Here is a 23,296-nt window from a genome sequence, read left to right as displayed (position 1 = left end):
AGACCTACATTTTGCTTTCAACAAACACACAGTCTAGTTGGGAAAATAGACCCAGAAACACATGAATGCACTCATTTCAAAGAGGAAACAGCTCTATCAGGAGAAAGCTCAAAGGCTAAAGGGCTGAGCAGCTAGCATTTCCTGGGAACTGAGGGGAAAGCTTCCCAGAGGAGGTGACATTTGAACAAAGTGGCAGTTTACACATGTTGGCAGAAGTGTGTTCCTGGCAGGAAGAACAGCAGCCCAGAGATGAAATGGCACAGCATACGCTCCTGGAACCCTGAGTGCCTCAGCAAGGCCAGAGCACGGGGCAAGTGGTGGGGGTGAGGCTGGAGAGAAGGCAGGGATCAGACTCTGGAGAGCTTTGAGAACCCAGGTTAACAAATTTAGAGTTAATCTGACAGGACATGAGAAGCCAGTGGAGGACATGAGCAGGAGGGTGGCCTACAGATGAAGGCCTCCCTGGCCACAGGAGGAGGGGAGATGGGAGGTGGGGAGAACAGACAGAGGGGAAGCCATTCCTTTGTTTCTTTGCACCCCATCTTGCTTCATAAAAGACTTAATGAGGGTAGTTAAGGGCCTGTAACTTCACCTGTGTTCTTGAGTCATCCCATCCCAGCTTCAAAAACCCTTAAAGATGTGAAGAGGGTGAAGAGAAGAGAGGAGAAGGGAAAGGAGATGGAAGCCAAGAAAAGAAAGAGGAGGATATAAAGGTAATTCAAAAAAATCAGGGAGTCAAAGCCAATGAGCCAGCTGGGATCCACGGCCCAATGATATCAAGATACTGCTTCAGTGACTCTGTGATGCTCTTGGCTTTTCCGTCATGAGCCAAGATGGACTCCATGGCTTCATTCATCGTGTATGTCCTCATACACTCTCATTCAAAGGCTAGAGGTGAGGAAAGGGATGCGGGCAGTTTCTTTCTCCTTCTGCCTTTGATCTCTTGGCTTTAATCATAGAGGAAAAATCTTTTCCAGAAGCTCCCTGGCAAACACATTTTTTGTTGTATTTGTCCTTCCTGGATCATAAGAACATGTGGGCATTCCTAGCTTTTAAGTCTTCTGGCAATGTGAACACCTCTGTTAGGGGACCATCACGGGGGAAGTGGTTGGGGATGACCGTTGGGTGGGCCCCCAAGAGCAATGCTATGTTCTTATAAAGCACCTGGGAACAGGAATGAATGTAATGGGCCAGAGGCAAGAGAATCTTGGCGAATGATGCGAAGTTTCTCTGACGGAAAATTCATAATAGCAAAGGTCACAAACTCAAATGCGAGTAATATAAATGAGAGAGGGAGGTCAGGTAGGAATCTCTCTATCCAAAGAGGTACTGAGGCTCATCACCCACCTCTGTGTAGTGCAGAATTCTTGCATCTGAGCCAGAGACAGGAAATCAAGATTTTTTTTCTCTAGAGAAAAATCTTCAGAAAAATAAATCTTTATGTGTTGACACTTGGGAGTCCTTCAGCAAATAGCGAGTTTCTACCTGAACCCTAAAGCGAAGTCTGAAAGCTTTACCTATACATGAGAAGCAATTAGCATTGTATTGCCTTACTCTTCCTGTAGATAAATGAAGGTCACCAGGAGTTTAAGAAAGACCACCAACACAAAGAGCAAACATGAAGTAAATAGAAAATGAATGAGAAGAAAACAGAAATGGCCTGGGAAGCAGAAAAAAACTTTTAAAAAATCTCCTGTTTCTATAATTAGCATCCTTTGAGAGAAGCAAGAATATATAAGAACCATAAAATAAGAACAGGACAAGAAAGAGCTCTCAAAAATCAAAATATATTGACAGACATGAAAACTATAATGGAGGAATTGGAAAATTGAGTTGAGAGAATCGCTTCTGATATAGACTGAAAACGTAGTTTGAATAGGGTTTCCACAGGATGGGGCTCAGTGTGGATTGTCAAAGCCTGGGTGTCCCCTCCTGGCAGCTCCCCTTTGTGGGCGTTCAAGCAAGGTGAGCACAATGTCTCCATGGGGAGACAGCTCAGTGCACGGAGCCAGTTTAAAGGGATAAGAAATATGTTTGTGTAGAGGTCTGACACAGGTGTTGGAGACCAAGCAGGGTGAGGATGGGGTCCACCTGGCGGGGATGGATGTTGGGATGTGAGGTTTGGGAGCATGAGTAGGATAAGAAAGCTGCCTGCCTTGGGGGCTGCCCTGCAGTGTGATACCAAAGCCCATATGGAGGGAGAAAATGGAACTGATATGGGAGATTGGTTGTATAGAGGGCAATGAATCGAATAGGTTAGTAAATTAAGAACAGAGTGATACAGAGAAAATGGTGGAATGGAGAACTCCAAGGGTCCATCCCTCCATAGAAACACTTTGATATATATATATATATATATATATATATATAATCAAAGAATAGAATTGAGAGTCCAGGCATAAATCCATAAATTTATGGTCAATTTTCAAAAGACTGTTAGATGGGGGGGGGGGAACTAGTCTCTTCAACAAATGGTGCTGGGGCAAGTGGATATCCCATGAAAAGAAAAAAGCCGGACTACTACCTCAGACCATATGTGAAAATTAACTCAAAATGGATCGGAGATCGAAAACATAAAAGCTAAAGCTATAAAACTCTTAGAAAAAAAAATAGCAGTGAGCATGCCCAGCACCCAAACAGTGAATGGCTCCTAAAAGCCATTCTTCAGCAAAAAGAATCAGGACTGTTTAGAGAAATACTTGATTCCAGAGCTGGAAGGGGAAACTGCAAGATAAGCGTGGGCATGTCACTGGGGCAGAAAGTAAGGATGTGCTCAAAGAAGAAAAAGAACACAGGAGCCAGCTAAGAGAGACTTCAACTAGCTATAATAGATTATAACTCAATTGATTTAAAAAAAGAAACTATAAGTCCACACAGATAGAAATAAACAAAAGAATAAATCAGAAATTTGCTAAGGAACCAGATATTGCATAGTCTCAAAGTACCTCCCGACAAAATATTTGCTATTTTTAAAGATAGTTATAACGAACGTGAGAAGTCTAACAAGTAATCAAAGTGATGGGATGATTGTAATGGGACAAAGTGAAATCACTCGCACCTTATAACATGCAATAAGAACACAGCATGACTCCTAGGAAGTCCCTGAAAAAGTCACGAAAGTGCATTGCCTGGATCTAATCACCATGAAACATCAGAAAAATCCAAATTAAGGCACATTGTACAAAATCACTGGCCCGTTATCTTTGAAAGTGCTAAAATCACCAAATTCAAGGAGAAGCTCTTCCAGACTCAAGGACCCTAAAAATACACGAGAACGAAATGCAACATGCACTTTTGAATCAGATTCTTTTTCCATATGACTTGACAGGGACGTTTGACAAAGACTGGATTCTAGCAATGTGTTGTTATGGCATTAATGTTAATGACTGTATGGCAGTATCATAGGAAAATGTGTTTGTAGAAAATGCATGTTGGTGTATTAAGGAATGGTGGGCATCATGTTGGATACTTACCCTCAAGCCGTCAGGAAATAGTCCTTTATACTATACTTGGAACTTTTCTGTAAGTTTGAAATTTTTCAAGAAATTTTTAAAAATTTTAAATATTTATTTATTTTCGAAAGAGAGTGCACTTGTGAGTAGGGGGAGGGGCAGAAGGAGAAGGAGAGGAGCAGACTTCCTGCTGAGTGAGCAGCCTGACAGGAGGCTCCAACTCAGGACCAAGATCATGACCTGAGCCTATATCAAGGGTCAGTTGCTTAACCGACAGTCATCCAGGCACCCCCCAAAATTTTTAGGTTAAATAAATGTTTAAGTTAAAGTAAAAAAAAAAATACAGAGGATATCTTTCTATCCTCTGGGTGAGAAACAATTTTTTTTAATTAGGTATCAATAAGAGTTAATATTAAAATGAAAGGCTGATACATTGACTACGTTAAAATTAACATCACATATAGAGAAGATATTGCAATGATACAACTGACAACAGAGCAGTAATCAGGTGATAATGAGAATTCCTACATTCACTAGAAAAAAGTCAAAAGAAAAATTAACAAAAGGTATCCATGGGAGAAGTGAATGCAATAAAAACATAGAAAGAAACATCAGGGAGGAAAGAAATGCAAATTTCTATAGACTACAGAGAAATATTTTTTACCTACTAAACTGGCAAAAATTCTGGATGTTATACACAGCTGATAAATTACTGAACACTACATCTGAAACTAATGATGTACTAGATGTAGGCTAATTGGATTTATATAAAATTAAAATAAAATAAATTGGCAAAAATTAACAGCTCTGACAATATCAACTGTTAGAAGAATGTGAATCTATGGGAATACTTAAGACACCACTTAAGACCGTGTAATCTGGCACCAAAATTTTGGAAAACAACTTGGTACTATTCTGTAAAGTTATAGCTTTGGAAACCTCAAAACTTAGCAATCCCATTACAAAGTATATAACCCATAGCTCCTCAACATAGCAACTGAGGACAAATAGAGGAATATTCAAAATAGCACTGTTGGCAATAGAAAAAAAACAAAAACAAAACCAAAAACAAAAAATAAAAAACAGCAACAAAAGAACCCCACAACAAACCAGAAACAACTCAAGTAAGATTAAAAATAGAATGTTGAGTGGAAAAAAAAAAAAAAATTCCCAGTTTATTATGTATACAGTAGGATATTTTCAGGGAGCTCAAAAAAAGCAAAACGAAACAATATACTAATTTTTATGTGAAAAAGTGATAAAAGTGTTTTATAAGCAGTAAGACGGCAAATGCAAAATTCAAGAAAATGGGGCAACCCGGGGGGCTCAGCGGTTTAGCGCCAACTTCAGCTCAGGGCATGATCCTGGAGTCCCAGGATCGAGTCCCACATCAGACTTCCTGCATGGAGCCTGCTTCTCCCTCTGCTTGTGTCTCTGCCTCTCTCTCTCTCTCTCTCTCTCTCTCACTCTGTGTGTGTGTATGTGTGTGTCTCATGAATAAATAAATAAAATATTTTTAAAAATTCAAGAAAATGGTTTCATTGCGGGAGGAATGAATGAATGTGAGGAAGAGGACCCTGTGGGTAGGTATCAGTTACTGGTAACTTCTATTTCTTGAATCAAGTAGTCTTTATGGGAGCTTTCATAATGCTATAATGATTTATAACTCACATGCACTTTACACATAATCTTTTTTGTAACAATTATTACACTACACTGAAAATGGAAAGAGGAAATACTCTGAACGTTCATTAGATTTTCAAATTTGAAAATAAAAAGCCTCGAAAAAAGACTGAAAGAAAAAAACTAGTTACATGGTTTGCCCGATGTTATATCACATGATTTTTATATTTGATTCTTATAATAAATGTGTGAGGTTTGGAGGTCAGATAATAATTTAAGCAAGTTCATTGAAGAAGAAGTCATGAGGCCAAGTGCTTCATCCCAGGTCATCATCAATTTGGTAAGTGATGGGTTAGGGCTCTCATTTAAAGATTAACCTTGAAATCTTGTACTGTTTCCAACAATCCAGACTCACACCAAAACAGAGTATTGGAAAATAGATAGGCAGTAGATAGCTCTTATGGAGGAATGGTGTCATCATAACCGGGAACCATCCACCAGGAAGGCAGAAATTAGAGTGTGGTTTTCCAGAAAGCTTCCATGAGATTACATCTTATTGTCATAGAAGAGCTCAAATCATCCATCATGAATAAAAATAAGAACATTTTCTTGCAGACATGCCCCTGAATCTATGTTCACTCTCTGTTCTCTGTTTCACTCTTGGGCATGTTGCATGGCCCTCCCACCCTCCCCAGGCCCCCCTCACTGACTGAGGAATTGCCACCAAACACTCCCAAAACACTACCTATCCGATGAGAGAAGAAATGTCAGGCAGAATGATAACAATGACAATAATCCTTACCTAGGTTCTATGTAAGGTTTATAAAATATTCGTACACATTTTTTTGGAATCTTGTAACAAATCTGTGAGATTGTTGGGACAGATATTGCTTCATGCCAGTCCTGTGCAGAGGAATCCACGAGTTCAAGAGAGGCCAGGTGGCCTCTCCGAGGTCACCAGTCTGGTGACAAATGGGCCAGGGGCTCCCAGTTTAGGGCTAAGTCTTCAAAGGCCTGTGCTTTCTCTAACATGTTTGGACACAGACCAAAAGTGGCTGGGAAAACACGTAAACTAGAACTGCTCTCACTGGGGATATACCTTTCTTGTAAGGGGAAACCATCCACCAAGGAGAAAAGAAGGGTGGCTTTCTGGAGCCATGAGAACTTCTCACTGTAGCAGGAGTTTTAGAACTCCAGCATAAACCTTAGCCACCAAACAGGACTTGTTCCTTTTTCCGAAGAATCAGAGTAAGGTGCTTAGTTTCAGAACTCAGTCACTTCTGTGATGACCTCCACAACGTATCCACAAGCTGTGAAGACAGCAGGAACAGTAGCTCTCCCTCCATTTCACAAATGGAAAAGCAAGCCAGGGAGAAGTGACCTACTCATTGTCCAAGATCCCTTTTACAAAGCAGCTGGCGCCTCCCTAGTCTCCTCACTGCTGCCTGCACCTCCTGGTTCCTCAGCGTGTAGATCATGGGGTTGAGCATGGGGGTCATGACCGTGTGGCTGATGGACACAGCCTTGTCCATGGAGAAGGGGGTGAAGGGCCGAGCATAGAGGTAAATGCTTGGAATGAAAACCATAGACACAACGACGATGTGGGTGGTACAGGTGGAAGCTGCCTTCCTCCTCGCCTGCCCAGAGTGGGACCTCAGCATCACCAGGATGACAGAGTAGGAGGTCAGGAGGAGAAAGAACCAGATGATATCCAACAGCCCACTGTTGGAGATCATGAGGAACTCCAGAAGGGACGTGTCAGTGCAGGCAAGTCTCAGCACTTGTGGGACATCGCAGTAGAAGTTATCCAGGATGTTGGGGCCACAGAAAGGCAGCGGGAGCATCAGAGCCAGTTGGGCAATGGAATGCACAAAACCTACCATCCAGGCTGTCACTACCAGCTGGACACAGAGCTGAGTGTTCATGATGGTGACATAGTGGAGGGGCCGGGAGATGGCAACGAGGCGGTCATAGGCCATCACAGAGAGGAAGAAGACCATGGCACCTCCCAGAAAGTGAAAGAAGAAGATCTGGGCCATGCAGCCCTGGTAGGAGATGGTCTTCTTCTCAGAGAGAAAGTCCACCAGCATCTTTGGGGCAGTGACAGAGGAGAAACAGAGGTCCAGCACAGCCAGATTTCGGAGCAGAAAGTACATGGGTGTGTGGAGCCGGGTGTCTGAGGTCACCGTGACCATGATGAGGAGGTTTCCCACGACAGTGGTGGTGTAGACAAACAAGAACACCAGAAACAGGAAAAGCTGGAGCTCTCGAGTCTGGGAGAACCCCAAGAAGACAAATTCTGATACCCACGTGAGGTTCTCTGGCTCCATGGCATCTTGTCCATACACCTAAAGAAACTGAACCACAGGCATTGATGCATGAAGTCGCTTTTAGTGCTAGGGACTCAAACCGAGTTTCCAGGCCTAGATGATGGATCCTCTTGTGCAGACCATATCACCAGGTGCTGATTAATTGGGCTTACCTTGGACAATTTACAAGTTGGTGCTGTAATATACATTCATGAGATATCTTAAAGCCATCCAGAGCCACATGCAACCTGTCTTTCAAAGATTACATGGGATATTTGGGTGGGGAGACAGTTGGAGTTCAACATACCAGCAGTCAAGTTCAGGGTTTCTACTTCCTTGAGATCTGACCTTGATTAAACTACTTAATTTCTCTGAGCCTCAGTTTCCACGTCTGTAAGATAGGAATAAAAACATTTCTTTATAGAACCATTTAGGAGATGAAATAAAATGACACATCAAGTTCCTAGAACAGCCTGGAAATAAATCATTCTGGCAATCACTTCTTCTGGATATTCCCCTCCTCTAAAGACATCCTCCCTTCTACTAGTCTCAAATAAATTTTTCTAATAACCAGTTTTCAATCAATATTTAATACGTCTTCCTGTTAATGAGCTTTTCCTGTGACTATGTTTTTCCTCCACAATTTAACTGAAAGCTCCCAGAGGCAGAGACATGGATCTTTATTTTGCCCCCTCCTCCTGCTCTGCCCTGTGCCCATCTTTGTGGATAGTCAACGTTCCAAAAGCAGGTAGTGTTCACTGCTGTGTGGAGGAGGAACTGTGGGGTGCAGCCCCTTACCTCCTGAGGCCTGAAATATATGGATGTGTGCTGAGACAAGAGAGTCTCTGGATTAAGAAATAGATGACGAATATTGCATGATGGGGACTCAGAGAGCTCTACTGAGAGGAAACAAGAAGTTTAGAAGATGTTACTGGTGTAAGGGGAGAAGATGAAGGAAGATGTTGAGATAGGAGCAATAGGAACAGACAAAGGAATCGAGGCAGGAGAGGAAGAGGATGGGAGAGGGAAGAAGAGAGCAGGTGAAGGAAGGGAAAATGGTTGCAGTGGGGAAGGAGAGGGAATGGGGCAAAACTGGAGAAGGAGGTGGAGGGGAAGAGGTAAGGGGTGTGGGGTTCGGGCTAGGGGCCTCTCCCACTCCTCCTGCCCTGTCTCAGTCCCATCCTCTCTCATGAGCTTTCTGCAGTCTAGATAGATTAAAGGTCATGTTAATCTCATTCTTTGGCTTCCATTTGCTTCCAATGACTGTTTAGTGCCCCTAGATTAAAACTCAAACTCTTCCATGCTGCTCAACATGCTTTGTGCATTTGTACAGAGTTGAAACACATGCTTACATATGTGCATGCAACTCCCTCTCAGCGAGTCACACAAGGCTATAAAATATAGCCTTCACCTACCTTTGTATCCCTGTCACCCAGGAACTGATTGCCATTTAAGAAATTCATAGCTTCTCATATGTGCCATAAACTCGTTTTTTTCTGTAGCCTTGGTAATGAGTTCTGTTTCCTGAAATGCCTTTTACTACCTTCTCACCCTACAAGGACTGGGATATCACCTGCTCCGTGACTCCTCCCCCATCTCTTGCATGCAGAATTAATCTCTTTCTCTGGGTGCCAACAAGGTTTTATAAATAGCTCCCTTAGAGCATTTTTCCCTTTCTTCTCTTGTCCCTCTCTCTTAACTAGAGTGTAAATTCGGTGACTCAATAGCTTCAGCACCTAGAACAGAAATGCTGATTTAGCAGTTGCTCCAAACATGTTTGCTAACAAATGGATTAGTAGTAGGTAATTCTGTGACCTTGTTTTCTGGGTCTAGGTGGGGATTTTGTGGTGTATTTCCTCACACTCTGCTCTCAGCACCCTCCGTTCCTGCTTGGTTGTTAAAAGCCTGGGTTTTCGGGGATCCCTGGGTGGCTCAGTGGTTTGGTGCTTGCCTTTGGCCCAGGGTGCGATCCTGGAGTCCCAGGATCGAGTCCCACATCGGGCTCCCGGCATGGAGCCTGCTTCTCTCTCCTCCTGTGTCTCTGCCTCTCTCTCTCTCTGTCTATCATAAATAAATAAATAAACAAACAAACAAATAAATAAATCTTAAAAAAAAAAAAAGCCTGGATTTTCACATGCAACCTGAGGCATCTGTTTTCAATGTCACATTTCCCCTGAATTCCTTCCTGAGACTCTCTTCATAGTTCAGACTTACTACCATCCAGTCTATGTCACTTGTTTATGTTTATTCTCCCCTACGTTCCAGTAAGTGTTTTGGGTCCTTCTGGCAGCTGATTTATCTACAAGGAAGAAAACCTTGGTGTCTTACCTTCCTCCAGCCCAGAACCAAAGAATGGCTTCAGGTCTCACATAATCTTGAAGAGCCTTTTCCTGCAGCATCAGTTCCCTGGCCACTGCCCACAGATCACCTATGACGGCAGGGGTGACCCTAGGGAAAGAGGGCATATCCTTGGGGACACACTATTGGACTGGGCTCACCTCTGGAAGCAGAGCTAGGGTGATTCCACACCCACCCCCCCACCATCACTGATTCCCCCTGGAGGCCAGGGAACAATGGGAGTTGTTAAAAGAGTTTCTAAATGTCTCAAAAACATATACTCTCTGAGAGGTCTTCCTTGGGGGCCAAAGTACCAAGGACATTGAAAACTTTAGAGATTTGCAGGATGTAGGATTCTAAGACCATGATCCGAAAGCACAAGAGTCTCTTCCAAGGAAACAGACTCTGAGAGTTTTAGACAAACCCATTTATTAGATCAGTGACTCTTACCCTTAAAAGAATCACCTGGAGAGCTTAAGACAGTGTGTCCCCAGCCCCAGACTTTCTCATTCAGTTGGGCGATAATAGGGCCAAAAATTTGCATTTGGAACAAGTTCTCAGATAATTCTGTTGCTCCTGTTCCTGGGCTACACATTTAGCACCGCTGACTGTTTTCTCTCTCTCTCTCTCTCTCTCTCATGCGCATGTGCAGAATATTCAAGCTAACATTTCTTCCTTTTTTCTTCTCCTTTCCTCCTCCTTCTTCTCTTTCTTCCTCCTTCTGCTTTTAAACTTAATTGATCTTTATTTAGGGAAAGTCGTATGTGGGAAAATGTTTCTATACTACAATGGAAACTCATGAAAAATCTTGTCCTTGGGGCAGCCTGGGGGCGGGGGGGGGGGCTCAGTGGTTTAGCGCCACTTTCAGTCCAGGTGTGATCCTGGAGACCCAGGTTGGAGTCCCACGTCAGGGTCCCTGCATGGAGCCTGCTTCTCCCTCTGCCTGTGTCTCTGCCTCTCTCTTGTGTCTCTCATGAATAAATAAAATCTTTAAAAAAAAAAAATGTTGTCTTTTATTTTACCAACCAGAACCACAGTGTCGATTTACCAACTGTATCCAGGTCTACTCATACTATTTATAAAATGGTAGAATTTTTTAAAATTGTAATTAAATTCAATTAATTATAACATAGTGTACTATAAATTTCTGAGGTAGAGTTTAGTGATTCATCAGGTGTGTATAACACCCAGTACTCATTACATCAAGTGCGCTCCTTAATGCCCATCACCCAGTTACCCCATCTTCCAACCCACCCCCCTTTAGCAACCCTCAGTTGGTTTCCTATAGTTAGGAGTCTCATATGGTTTGTCTCCCTTTCTGCTTTTATCTTATTTTATTTTTACCTCCCTTCTTCTATGATCCTCTGTTTTGTTTCTTAAACTCCACACATGAGTGAAATCATATAATTGTCTTTCTCTGATGGACTTATCTCCCTTGACATATTACCCTCTAGTTCCATCTATGTTGTTGCCAATGGTAAGATTTCAGTTTTTTGGTGGCTGAGTAATATGCCATTGCATATAAAATGCTAGCGTTTTATATGCGAACTATTACTGATTCTAGCACACTGATTGCTACAAGAAACTCTTAAAATGTCTCCTTATGAGAAAGCGATCAAAACCAAAATTCACTGCCACTGTAAGCTTGATGTGTTGTAAAATCTGATTTTTTAGGTCTCTCTGATCTACATAGCATTTCCAGGTTGGTCTATATTCTTGCATTGGACATGTTTACAGTTGGCCTAATAGGGTATCTCTGGCAGATAAGAATACAATGTGAAGATTTTCCACATACAGGAAATGTAGATTAAAAGAGAAACCAACCACTAACTCTTGTTTAGAGCTTCAGTCCAATTTAAAATTTAATCACTTGAAACCAAGTGGTCTGGATTGATTCTGGGGAAAGGGACAGGGCTTGTACATTTTGTTGATGATCATGTGGCTGATTTTTGAGTTCTGATTCTGACTTAGCTTTCACTAAGAGAAAACTGAGATATTTCAGTTAATGTATTTCCCCTGTCAAGACACTTATGGGTCTGTAGAATGTCCACCAAACCTCATCTGTTCACTGCATCCACTGGCCAACATAATGAATTCCCAACACCAGAATGGCAGGAAAGGAGTAATCATGCTAAAGACCCAGTCATGGAAAACTGAACTGAGAAAATGATTTCCCCATGTACCATATATCTAAGAAAATAAATATTTGTCAGGCTTAACTGTTGTTACCACCTCAAACTTGTATGGATGCAAGATAAATCTGGAAGGAACTTCATCTATATTCTCATTAAGGGTGCCCAGCATCACTGATAGTAATAATTCTCCTGTTATGATGGCTGGTTTCATATGTCAACTTGATGAGTCTATAGTTCCCAGTTATTCAACCAAACACTAATCTAAGTGTTGCCATGAAGGTACTTCACACTTGTGACTGCTACCTAATCAGTTGATTTTAAGTAAAAGAGAATTTCCTACATAACCTGGATGTGCGTGAGTCGGTGACTTAAAAAGCCTTGAGGGCAAGACTGAGGTTTCCTTGAAGAAGGTGACATTCTGGATTGTGGCTTCAGAGCCCCTGCCTGCCCTTCCTGATGCCTGTCCTATGCACTTCTACTGGCTCAGGGGTCAGTCTCACAATCATGTAGGTCAATTCCTTGTAATAAATCTCTTAATATATTCATATTATCTGGTTATGCAACTGGTTCTGTTGCTCTGGTGGAACTCTGACCGATACACCACCTTGTATGGATCAAATGTAAAACTAACTCCTAGGCAGGGCTAATTGAGGTCTTCTCCTCCTCATACCTCAGTCATCCCTGAACTAGATCATAAATGCAACTGGAATGGCAAGATTTGCAGATTAATGAGGCTAAGACATGGAGTATTCTCTGAGCCAGAATCAAACTATCACTGAGCATAACATATAAAGAAGTTGAATTACTATGTTGTACACCTGAAAGTAATGTACCGTTGTGTGTCAGCTGAGTATAGTTACACTCAAACAAAATATCGTTTTAACCTGCTACTACTGAAATAACGTACAGCCTTCCATCAACAACTTCTGAGAGCGCTGTTTTCACTAATCCTATATAAATAAAATGACAAAAGACCATTACTTGACTAGACCTGATTGTTTAGACCCTAAAGAACCAGATGACTATCTCTTTTATTTAGATTATTTATTTACTTATTCATGAGAGACAGAATGAGAGAGAGAGAGAGAGAGAGGCAGAGACACAGGTAGAGGGAGAAGCAGGCTCCATGCAGGGAGCCCAACGTGGGACTCCATCTTGGGTCTCCAGGATCAGGCCCTGGGCTGAAGGTGGCGCTAAACCACTGAGCCACTCAGGCTGCCCTAACTATCTTGATTTAACTTAAAAGTGTTGTTGAGAAGATTTCAACTTATACTACGAAGCTCAAGTAATCAAAACAATATGGTACTGGCACAGAAATAGACACAAACACCAAAGGAATAGAATAGAAAACCCAGAAGTGAATCCACAATTATATGGCCAATTAATCTTTAACAAAGCAGGAAAGAATATCCAATGGGAAAAACAAGTGTCTTCAACAAATGGTCTTGGGAAAACTGGACAGCTACATGCAAAAGAATGAAGCTGGACCACTTTCTTACACTATACACAAAATTAACTGGAAGTGGATTAAAGACCTAAATGTGAGATCTGAAACCATAAAAATCCTAGAAGAGAGTATAGGCAGTAATGTCTCTCCAGCAGCCATAGAAACATTTTTTGTGGAAATGTCTCCTGAGGCAAGGGAAATAAGAGCAAAAATGAAATATGGGACCACATCAAAATAAAAACCTTCTGCAGAGTAAAAGAAACAATCAACAACACAGATAACCTGCTGAAATGCAGAAGATATTTGCAAATGACATACCCAACAGAGTTAGTATTCAAAAGATATAAGGAACTTCTACAACTCAACAGCAGAAAACAAGAAATCCAATTTAAATCCAGGGGTACCTGGGTGGCTCAGTCAGATAAGGGTCTGCCTTCAATTCAGATCACGATCTGGGGTCTTGGGATTGAACCCAACATCAGGCTCTCCACTTAGCAGAGTCTGCTTCTCTCTTTCTCTCTCTCTCCTTATGTTTGCTCTTTCTAAATTAATTAATTAATTAATTAATTAATTAATTTTAAAAATCTTTTTTTAAAAAAAGGGAGTGAGGTGCTTAGGTGGCTCAGTCAGTTGAGCATCTGCCTTTGGCTCAAGTCATGATTTCAGCATCCTGGGGTTGACCCCAAGTCAGGCTCCCTGTCATCAGTGAGTTGCTTCTCCCTCTACCTCTCCCTCTGTGATCTCCCTCTCTCTCTCAATTAAATTTTAAAAAAATTTTAATGGGCAGAAGACATGAACATACACTTCTCCAAAGAAGACATCCAGAAGACCAAAAGACATGAGAAAACACTCAAGTTACTCATCATCAGGAAAATGTAAATCAAAACCACAATGAGACATAACCTCACACCTGTCAGAAAGGTTAAACTCAAAAACACAGGAAATAACAAGTCCTGAAGAGGATGTGGAGAAAATGGAATCCTCAAGCACTTGGTGGGAATGCTAACTGATGAAGTCACTGTGGAAAACAGTATGGAGATACCTCAAAAAATTAAAAACAAAAGTACTCCATGATCCAGTATTGCACTACTCTATATTTACCCAAAGAATAGGAAAACATTAATTTGAAAGGATATATGCACCCATAGGTTTACTGAGTCATTATTTACAATAGCCCAATTATGGAAACAGTCCAAGAGTCCATTGATAGATGAATGGATAAAGAAAATGTGATATATGTACACAATGGAATATTAGTCATATAAAAGAATGAAATTTTGCCATTTGCAACAACATACTAGAGAGTATAATGCTAAGTGATATAAGTCAGAGAAAGACAAGTATCATATGATTTCACTCATATGTGGAATTTAGGAAACAAAACAAATAAAGGGAAAAAAGAGACAAACCAGATAATGAGCCAACATAGGGGAGGTAGTTGGGGGATAGGTGAACTAGGTAAAGGACTTTTTTAAAGATCTTATTTATTTATTCATGAGAGACACACAGAGAGAGGCAGAGACATAGGCAGAGGCAGAAGCAGGTTCCCTGTGGGGAGCCCAATGTGGGACTCGATCCCAAGACCCCAGGATCACGACTTAAGCCAAAGGTAGACACTCAACCACTGAGCCATCCAGGCACCCCTAGGTGAAGGAAGTTAAGAGTACACTTACCTTGATGAGGACTGAGTAATACATGGAATTATTGAATCACTGTATTTTACATGTGAAACCAATTTAACACTGTATATGAATGATACTGGAAATGAAATTTAAGAGAAAGTATTGATGGGAAGTAAAAAAATAATTATAAATGGGAATGGGTGGAGGAACTAACATTAATTGAATGCCTACTATATGCCAAGTCCTGTGCTGGATGTTTTCCATTTACCCCACTGACCCACACAACACTGTGAGCAATTATGTAAATTTTATAGCTAAAGAAGTAGAAATTCAATGATGTCCAAGAGGAACACAACTAACAAGAGCTGGAGCCCAGATTGAGAGCCTTGGCCACAAATCCTGTTAGTGTCTCACTATACAATTAAAGACAGCATCAGAACGTGGGGAATGTTTTTAATTTAAACTATTTTATGAACAACTTTTTTTTTTTTTTGAGATTCATTCATTTACTTTAGAGAGAGGGGGGCGGAGAGGGAGAGGGAAAGCCCATGAGTGGGTGGATCAGCTGAGGGAGAGAATCTTCAAGAAGACTCCCTGCTGAGCACAGAGCCTGACCTGAGGCTAATCCCAGGACTCCTGAGATTATGTCCCTGGCCAAAACCAAGAGTTGGATGTCCAATCAACTGAGCCACACATGTACCCCATGAACAACTTATTTTAAACTTTTTCTGTACAGCCTTTGTCATGAAAGACATTGCACCAACCCATTTAAGGTTAATAAATTTGGATCTGAATCACATTTATATCATAAACATAGCATAGCCTCAGTAAGAGATGTCTTAAATTCTTAGGTCTACAGCTGTGTCCTTCTAAAGGAGGTATTTCTCAACAAATTCAGTTCAGAGGGCAGCCCTGGTGGCTCAGCGGTTTAGCGCCGCCTTCAGCCCAGGACCTGATCCTGGGGACCCCAGATCAATTCCCACATCAGGCTCCCTGCATGGGGTCTGCTTCTCCCTCTGCTTGTGTCTCTGCCTCTCTCTCTCTCTCTCTCTCTCTCTCTCCGTGTCTCTCATGAATAAATAAATAAAGTCTTTAAAAAAAATTCAGTTCAGAATTGAGTATCTCATGTTGTGAGACCACATGTTAAGATACATCTGAGGAAATGTCTCCCATTTCTCTCCTTTAAGTCAATGTTATAGATTATAATTAGCATTTCTATGCTTCCTTCCATCCTTAGAATTGATATTCTGGATCACATAAGTAAAATTTTCATAAATTAAAAAAGGGACTCAAGATAATTTTTAAAAAAATTAAACCAGTAAGTGACTTCTGGTCATTCTGTCATTTACAAATGGAGTCAATAGATTTAAAGGGCACAAGAAAATTGACAACCACCAGTGAATGCAAAGACATAGCTGAGTAACATTACAGAACTCCAAAGATAAAGAAAGAAGATTAAAAGCAGAAAGCAGAAAAGATTGTGATTGTTCCAGAGGTAAGATGAAATTGTTCTCCAGTCACCACAGATATTCACCCATAGCTGAGGAACTCTCTAGGTTTTCCTTTGTGTTTGTGGGAGACCTTGAGTTTCACATCCCACCCATAGCCCTTGTCTCTAAACTTGAAGTCAGAGGATCCAAGTCCCAGCCAAGCTCTGCCACATACTTGCAGGTCACCATTAAGTAAGTCACTTCTCTCTGAGTTTTCTCATTTGTTAAAGTGTTTAACATAAAATAATATAACCACTGTCCATTTTATGAGGATGAGATAAAAGTGAGAAGCGCCTGACACAGTACCTGACACGGGAGTAGGTCCATAGAAATATCGATTTAATCTCAAACGTCACACTCTATAAAGACTTCTTTCCACTTTTCACATAGTAAAACAAAGGTTTAGAGGCAGGGCTTGTCATTTAAAGCCAAGATATTTTAAGTCCACTCTCTGTTACATACCATGAGGCGCTTGCCTAATCTCTTCATGGCTGCCTGCATCTCCTGATTCCTCAGGGTATAGATCATGGGGTTGAGCATGGGGGTCATAACTGTGTAGCTGATGGACACAGCCTTGTCCATGGGGAAAGGAGTGAAGGGCCGGGAGTAGATATAGATACAGGGAATGAAGATCATAGACACCACAATGATGTGAGTGGTACATGTGGAAGCTGCCTTCTTCTTGGCTTGCCCTGAGTGGGACCTCAGCATCACCAGGATGACCGTGTAAGATATCAGAAGGAGAAGGAACCAGATGAGAACTAACATCCCACTGTTGGAGATCATGAGGAACTCCAGAAGGGAGGTATCAGTACAGGCGAGTCTCAGCAGTTGTGGGACATCACAGTAGAAGTTATCCAGGATGTTGGGGCCACAAAAAGGTAACGGGAGCATCAGAGCAAGCTGGACAATGGAGTGAACAAATCCCCCTACCCAAGCAGCCACCACCAGCCCCACACACAATCGAGGGTTCATGATGGTGACATAGTGGAGGGGCCGGGAGATGGCTATGTAGCGGTCATAGGCCATTACTGAAAGGAAGAAGACAGTCCCACCACCCAAGAGGTGAAAGAAGAAGATCTGGGCCATGCAGCCCTGGTAGGAGATGGTCCGGACCTCATGAAAGAAGTCCACCAGCATCTTTGGAGAAGTGACTGTGGAATAGCAGAGATCTATGACAGCCAGATTTCGGAGCAGAAAATACATGGGCGTGTGGAGCCGAGAGTCAGAAGTCACTGTAACTATGATAAGGATGTTTCCCACAATGGTGGTGACATAGACAAATAAGAACACCAGGAACAGGAATTTCTGGAGCTCCTGGGTCTGTGAAAATCCTAAAAGGACAAACTGGAACACTTGTGTGATGTTCTGTGCTTCCATGTGATCTTCACCACATGCCTAAAGAATAATCATGCAAAGCAAAAAAAGTCATGAAAATTCCATCATTTTCCTTTGGAGAGTCAGGAATAAGTTAACCAAGGTCATTGTTAAATATATTCCAAGATGCAGCTTAGGAGAACCTTCCATGGAGATAAATACATTTTCAAGGCTCTCACAGACTTCTTTCCTTAACCACACCCTACATTGTATCACAGGCGTTTATTTATAAGTCTTTCCCCCTTTGTATCCCTCTGTCCTTGTCCACAGGTTTCATGTCTGATTCATACCTGAGGTGCCCAACATAGTGCCCTGTGAAATACAGGTTCCACAAATATGGTAGAATTAAAAAAAAAACAATTAATAAACATGTCATCAAGTACACGTGACCACAAATATCAGCATCATCTCAAAAATCTTGAGAGGATATAGAGACTAATGATTTTAGATAAACAAATAGATGCTTCTTCATGGCAAAGGTTTGACTAGCTGCATATGATTCATTGCCGAAGGAAGAGAGGTGTGGATGAGAAGAAATTGTCATGCCCTAATTTGGAACCAGATGTAAAGCCAACAAGCAGATGATCTTGGCTGAAGGTGGGATGATTAGTACTTCTCAGACTTTTCTACATAAATACCTCTCTAATGGCATTGTTGCCATTGGGCCGTCTGCAAAGGTAACTCAAAACAGCGCAGGACAAATGCAAAATTTCCTTGAATTCTCAAGCTTTATATTTTAAAAACTATGTGAACTTTCTATTATACACCTATCTCTAGACAATCTTTGAGGGGCTTTTTAAAAAATAAGTATTGTGGCTCATAAACCTCAATTGCTTAGACCAAGGAGTTATAGAAAACATAAAATAGAGAAGAAACATTTCTTTAGTTCAGTAAGTGAAAGTTCTAAAAGACATTCACTTGAAAAATAAAGGGAGTTCTTTAATGTTAAAACTCATCCCCTTGTGTTACACCTTTCGAAAATTGTTTTCTCTAATCATTCAGGAAAATTTGCCCTGAGGCTTGACCCTGTGAAGATAATAGAACATAAAAATATTTTTCTTCCCTGAGTCCCACCTGATATATGGGAAGAACAACAGCAATTGCACTAAAGTAGTTTTCATAGAGAATTGAAAAGTGTAAAAAGATTTATATCAACAAATATTAGACAGAATTATCTCTGAAATTATCTGTGAGGTGTTTCAGTACTTAAAACAGTATCATGTTTATCTTATCTAAAATTCACGTGTACCCCCAATGTTTGTGTAAAAATGGTGTTCTGGGAAGATGCACTTTATTCTGTGGCTTCACCAACTTCTAGCATAAGACTATTTGAAAAGCATCCCTATGGACAATCGAGAACCTCTGTAAGCCTTTTGGTGGGAAATGACATGATGAAACAGTTAAAATAGGCTTATCCCAGCACACTAGGGTAGAAAGCCCCGAGACAGGCAGGAGTGGAGCAGATACTCCAAGGGCATTTTCGGAGCAACCCCAACAGAGGATAACACATCTTTGTCTCTAGCTCTGTGTCCTTGCTCTAGCACATGGTGCCAAGGTTAGACTGGGTGGGCAGCATCTTAAATGGCCTGGTTTGGCCTCTCTGTGAAAGCCCTTGATCCTTAGCACTTTATCCTCAATTCCAACCTTCCCACTTAATTACTGATTGCTAAAATGCAAATAGCATTATTTTCTTATCTCTATCCCTATAAAGATTTCAACTATCTCACACTTTTATATGCCTTTATCAGTCAGAGATGCACACTATGTAATGTCAACTTCCTAAAAGATATTTTTCCTCTAAATCAAAACTTTTGGGGCTCCTGGGTGGCTCAGTGGTTGAGTATCTCCCTTTAGCTCAGGTCATGATCCCAGGGTCCTGGGATCAAGTCCCACATCAGGCTCCCCGCAAGGAGCCTGCTTCTCCCTCTGCTTATGTCTCTGCTTCTCTCTGTGTATCTCTCATGAATAAATATATAAAAATTTAAAAATAAATAAATAAAAACTTTAAAAAATTCTTCATTGCCTGAAAGAAAGAATTCACACTTAGATGGTCTTTCAAGGGCTCCTACCTTTCTTTGCAGATCCACCTGCCACTTAGCAGTTATTGAAGTAGTAAACATTTCTTGTAGTTTTAGCAGTAATTGCTGTCATTGTAGGAGTAGACATTTATTGAGTGTTCACTATGTGCTAGGCACTATGCTAAGCAATTTATAAATATTAGCTTGTTTGATTCTCATATAGTATTTGCATGCTTATAAAATATAGTATTATTAGTTATCCCCACTTTACAGATAAATAAGCTGGGGCTTAAAGAAGTTAAATAATTTGTCCCAGGTCACACTGAGAGTGAGTAGCAGAACTGGGACTCTCACTCATGTCTGATTAGTCTCAGAATATGCACTCTTAACTACTATTCTCTTTTTACTTGCTTCTTGCTAAGAACCCTTGGCTTCAACCAAATGGATCCCCTGTTCAGTTCTTTATGCATCAGGAGCTTTCATCAGGCCAGCGCCCCACCTGGATTGCCTTCCCATCCTGTTCATCTATCTGAATCCTACCCCTCCTTCAAGGCCCGAGAGTAATGAGCTATTCCCTAACGTTAGCATGGACTGGTATTTTCCCACAAAGGTGGCTCTATCTCCTCACTTGTGTTTGTAATTTCAGTGCAAGTCTGATATGTTGAGTGCTACACAGTTCCTAGGACATGCATAGCCTTTCTCATAGATGGTTCCCAAGAGAGTGCTTGATGGCTTGATGGTGGGCAGAGTACTGGGATGGGCCAGACCACTGTGAGAGGTCAGAAGAGAGCAAGTCACCGCCAAATTCAAGGGAACCCCAAATCCTAATTCCCAGCATCATCAGGTTTACAAATCTAAAAGCATCATCTTAGCATGGTCAGCATGCTTTGCACAAACTTGTAAGAATCTTTAGAGATGATTCTTCCACCTACATGCAAAAAAGAATAGATTTAGATTGGAAAGCAAAATAAAGAGACATACTGAGAGGCATAGATATGAATAGGGAAAGAGAAGGATCCTAGACCCTTTCCTGTTATTGCTCAACCTTGTGTCCCATCCACTTTGCTTGTAGGAAATTTGTCCAAGCAGGACCGAGAAAGGGGTGGGGAAGGGGGAACAAGTGGTTCCAAAAATAAGGGTAAATATAGTCTGTGGTCAGCTTGGAAGTATTAATGGATCTTATTAAGACAAGACATAGATGAAGAGAGGATGGAGGTACAGCTGTAGAGAAGGAATGGAGACTTGGAGTGGGAGAGCAGTGGGTAGGAGGAGGAAGAACAGAGGATTAAAAGGGAAACATTAGAGGGTGGGATGTGTGAGAGAAAGACCTGGTGTGTTTTCTTCTAGGTGTGGGAAGAAGCTGGAGTATGTGGGTGGGAGATGGGGGAGAAACCAGCTGTGTCTCTCTTCTGCTCTCCCTCCCACCCTCTGTCCTGAATTCCACACAACACATAAGCCAGTACAGACAAAAGTCTTAGTTCCAGATAAAATCAACTGTTCCCCCAATCCCCGTCCCCCAGCATTCTTGCCCAGTGACTTCTCCATACCCTCACTCTACCCCATGCTTGTCTTACAATAGGCTTTGCAGGAGCCTTCTCAGTGCTGGCTTGTCCATGGGAAGGACACTGTGGCCATCACTGACCTCCAGCCCAAAATGGCCACAGGGACTTAGAATCTTCACCCTCCAAGCTACCCTTCTCCTGCAGCTCCATTCTTCTCCTGGCCTCTGTCAGACCAAGAACACACAGAGGATTGGCCTTAAGGGAAAGGACACTCCTCAGGGAAAAAAAAAAAAAAAAAAAAAAAAAAACGGCTTAATGCACGCAATGAAGCTTGGCTGAGGCTGCCAGGGGCAGGAGCAATGGGAGTTATTAAAAAAAAGTCTGTGAGCTGTTGCATCAGATGTACATTATCATTGAAAAGCCGTCTTGGGTTCCAACACTCCAGGGGCACTGATCATAGGACCAAGATGAAGAAGAGGAAGAACCCTTATGGGAAATGAATTCCTGAGGAGGTTTAGAAGCACCAAATCCTTGGAGGTCAGCACCATGGGCAGTACAAGGCCTCCACCCTCTGCTTCCACCACTCTAGTTGAAAAAGTGAGTTCTATTCCAGGACATGGTCCAGGTCATGCCTTTGGTAGAGTCAACTCCAAAGCCTTTTTCACATGTCCATTTGTTAAAGCATATCTCACCCCAACCTCTGACCTGCTCTCCTCACAGCCAGCGTGACCATCTCACTACAAATTGGCTAAGTTTATTCTCCAGGTGTAACTCACATGCCATCAAATTCACGATTTTAAAGTGCACAGTTCAGTGGGTTTTCACGTATTCACAGGTTTGTGTAACCACCACCAGCCATGATCTAACTCCAGAGCACGTTCCTCACTCTATTTTTATATGTATATTTTTATTGGAGTTTGATTTGCCAACATACAGTATAACACCTAGTGCTCATCCCACCAAGTGCCTCCCTCAGTGCTCACACCCAGTCACCCCATTCCCCCCACCCACCTCCCCTTCCACTATCCCTTGTTCATTTCCCCGAGTTAGGTGTCTCTCATGTTTTGTCATGATTTTTCCCACTCATTTTCTCTCCTTTCCCCTGTAATCCCTTTCACTATTTTTTATATTCCCTGTATGAGTGAAACCATACAATGATTGTCCTTCTCGATTGACTCACTTCACTCAGCATAATACCCTTCAGTTCCATCCACGTCGAAGCAAATGGTGGGTATTTTTCGTTTCTAATGGCTGAGTAATATTCCATTGTATACATAGACCACATCTTCTTTATCCATTCATCTTTCAATGGACACCTAGTCTCCTTCCACAGTTTGGCTATTGTGGACATTGCTGCTATAAACATTGGGGTGCAGGTGTACTGCCATTTCACTGCACCTGTATTTTTGGGGTAAATCCCCAGTAGTGCAAATGCTGGGTCGTAGGTAGCTCTATTTTTAACTCTTTGAGGAATCTCCACAGTTTTCCAGAGTGGCTGTACAAGTTCACATTCCCACCGACAGTGCAAGAGGGCTCCCCTTTCTCCACATCCTCTCCAACATTTGTTGTTATTTCCTGTCTTATTAATTTTCCCCGTTCTCACTGGTGTGAGGTGGTATCTCATTGTGGTTTTGGTTTGTATTTCCCTGATGGCAAGTGATGTGGAGCATTTTCTCATGTGTTTGTTGGCCATGTGTATTTCTTCTTTGGTGAAATTTCTGTTCATGTCTTTTGCCCATTTCATGATTGGATTGTTGTTTTCTTTGCTGTTGAGTTTAATATAGATCTTTATAGATCTCCAGGATCTTTATAGATCTTGGATACTAGCCCTTTATCTGATACGTCATTTGCAAATATCTTCTTCCATTCTGTGATTGTCTTTTAGTTTTGTTGACTGTTTCTTTTGATGTCCAGAAGCTTTTTATCTTGATTATGTCCCAATAGTTCATTTTGGCTTTTGTTTCTCTTGCCCTCATAGATGTAT

General features: G+C 41.6%; 2 protein-coding genes across 2 annotated transcripts; both read right to left on the bottom strand.

The window, feature by feature from the left end:
• Window positions 1–6,247: 6,247 nt before the first annotated feature.
• On the bottom strand, window positions 6,248–7,405 carry LOC112655492 (olfactory receptor 4D2-like). Its single transcript, XM_025440630.3, has one exon. The coding sequence runs from the start codon at window positions 7,403–7,405 to the stop codon at window positions 6,461–6,463; it is 945 nt and encodes a 314-aa protein (XP_025296415.3). The 3' UTR covers window positions 6,248–6,460.
• Window positions 7,406–16,853: 9,448 nt separating this feature from the next.
• Window positions 16,854–17,795, bottom strand: LOC112655632 (olfactory receptor 4D1). The gene has a single exon (XM_025440830.1). It carries the CDS (start codon window positions 17,793–17,795, stop codon window positions 16,854–16,856), a length of 942 nt encoding a protein of 313 aa, XP_025296615.1.
• Between the last annotated feature and the right edge of the window lie 5,501 nt (window positions 17,796–23,296).

This window comes from Canis lupus, chromosome 9 (genome assembly GCF_003254725.2).
Source record: "Canis lupus dingo isolate Sandy chromosome 9, ASM325472v2, whole genome shotgun sequence".
NCBI classification, from domain to species: Eukaryota; Metazoa; Chordata; class Mammalia; order Carnivora; family Canidae; genus Canis; species Canis lupus.
The sequence above is the reverse complement of the archived record's forward strand: the minus strand, read 5'-3'. Positions and strand labels throughout refer to the sequence as shown.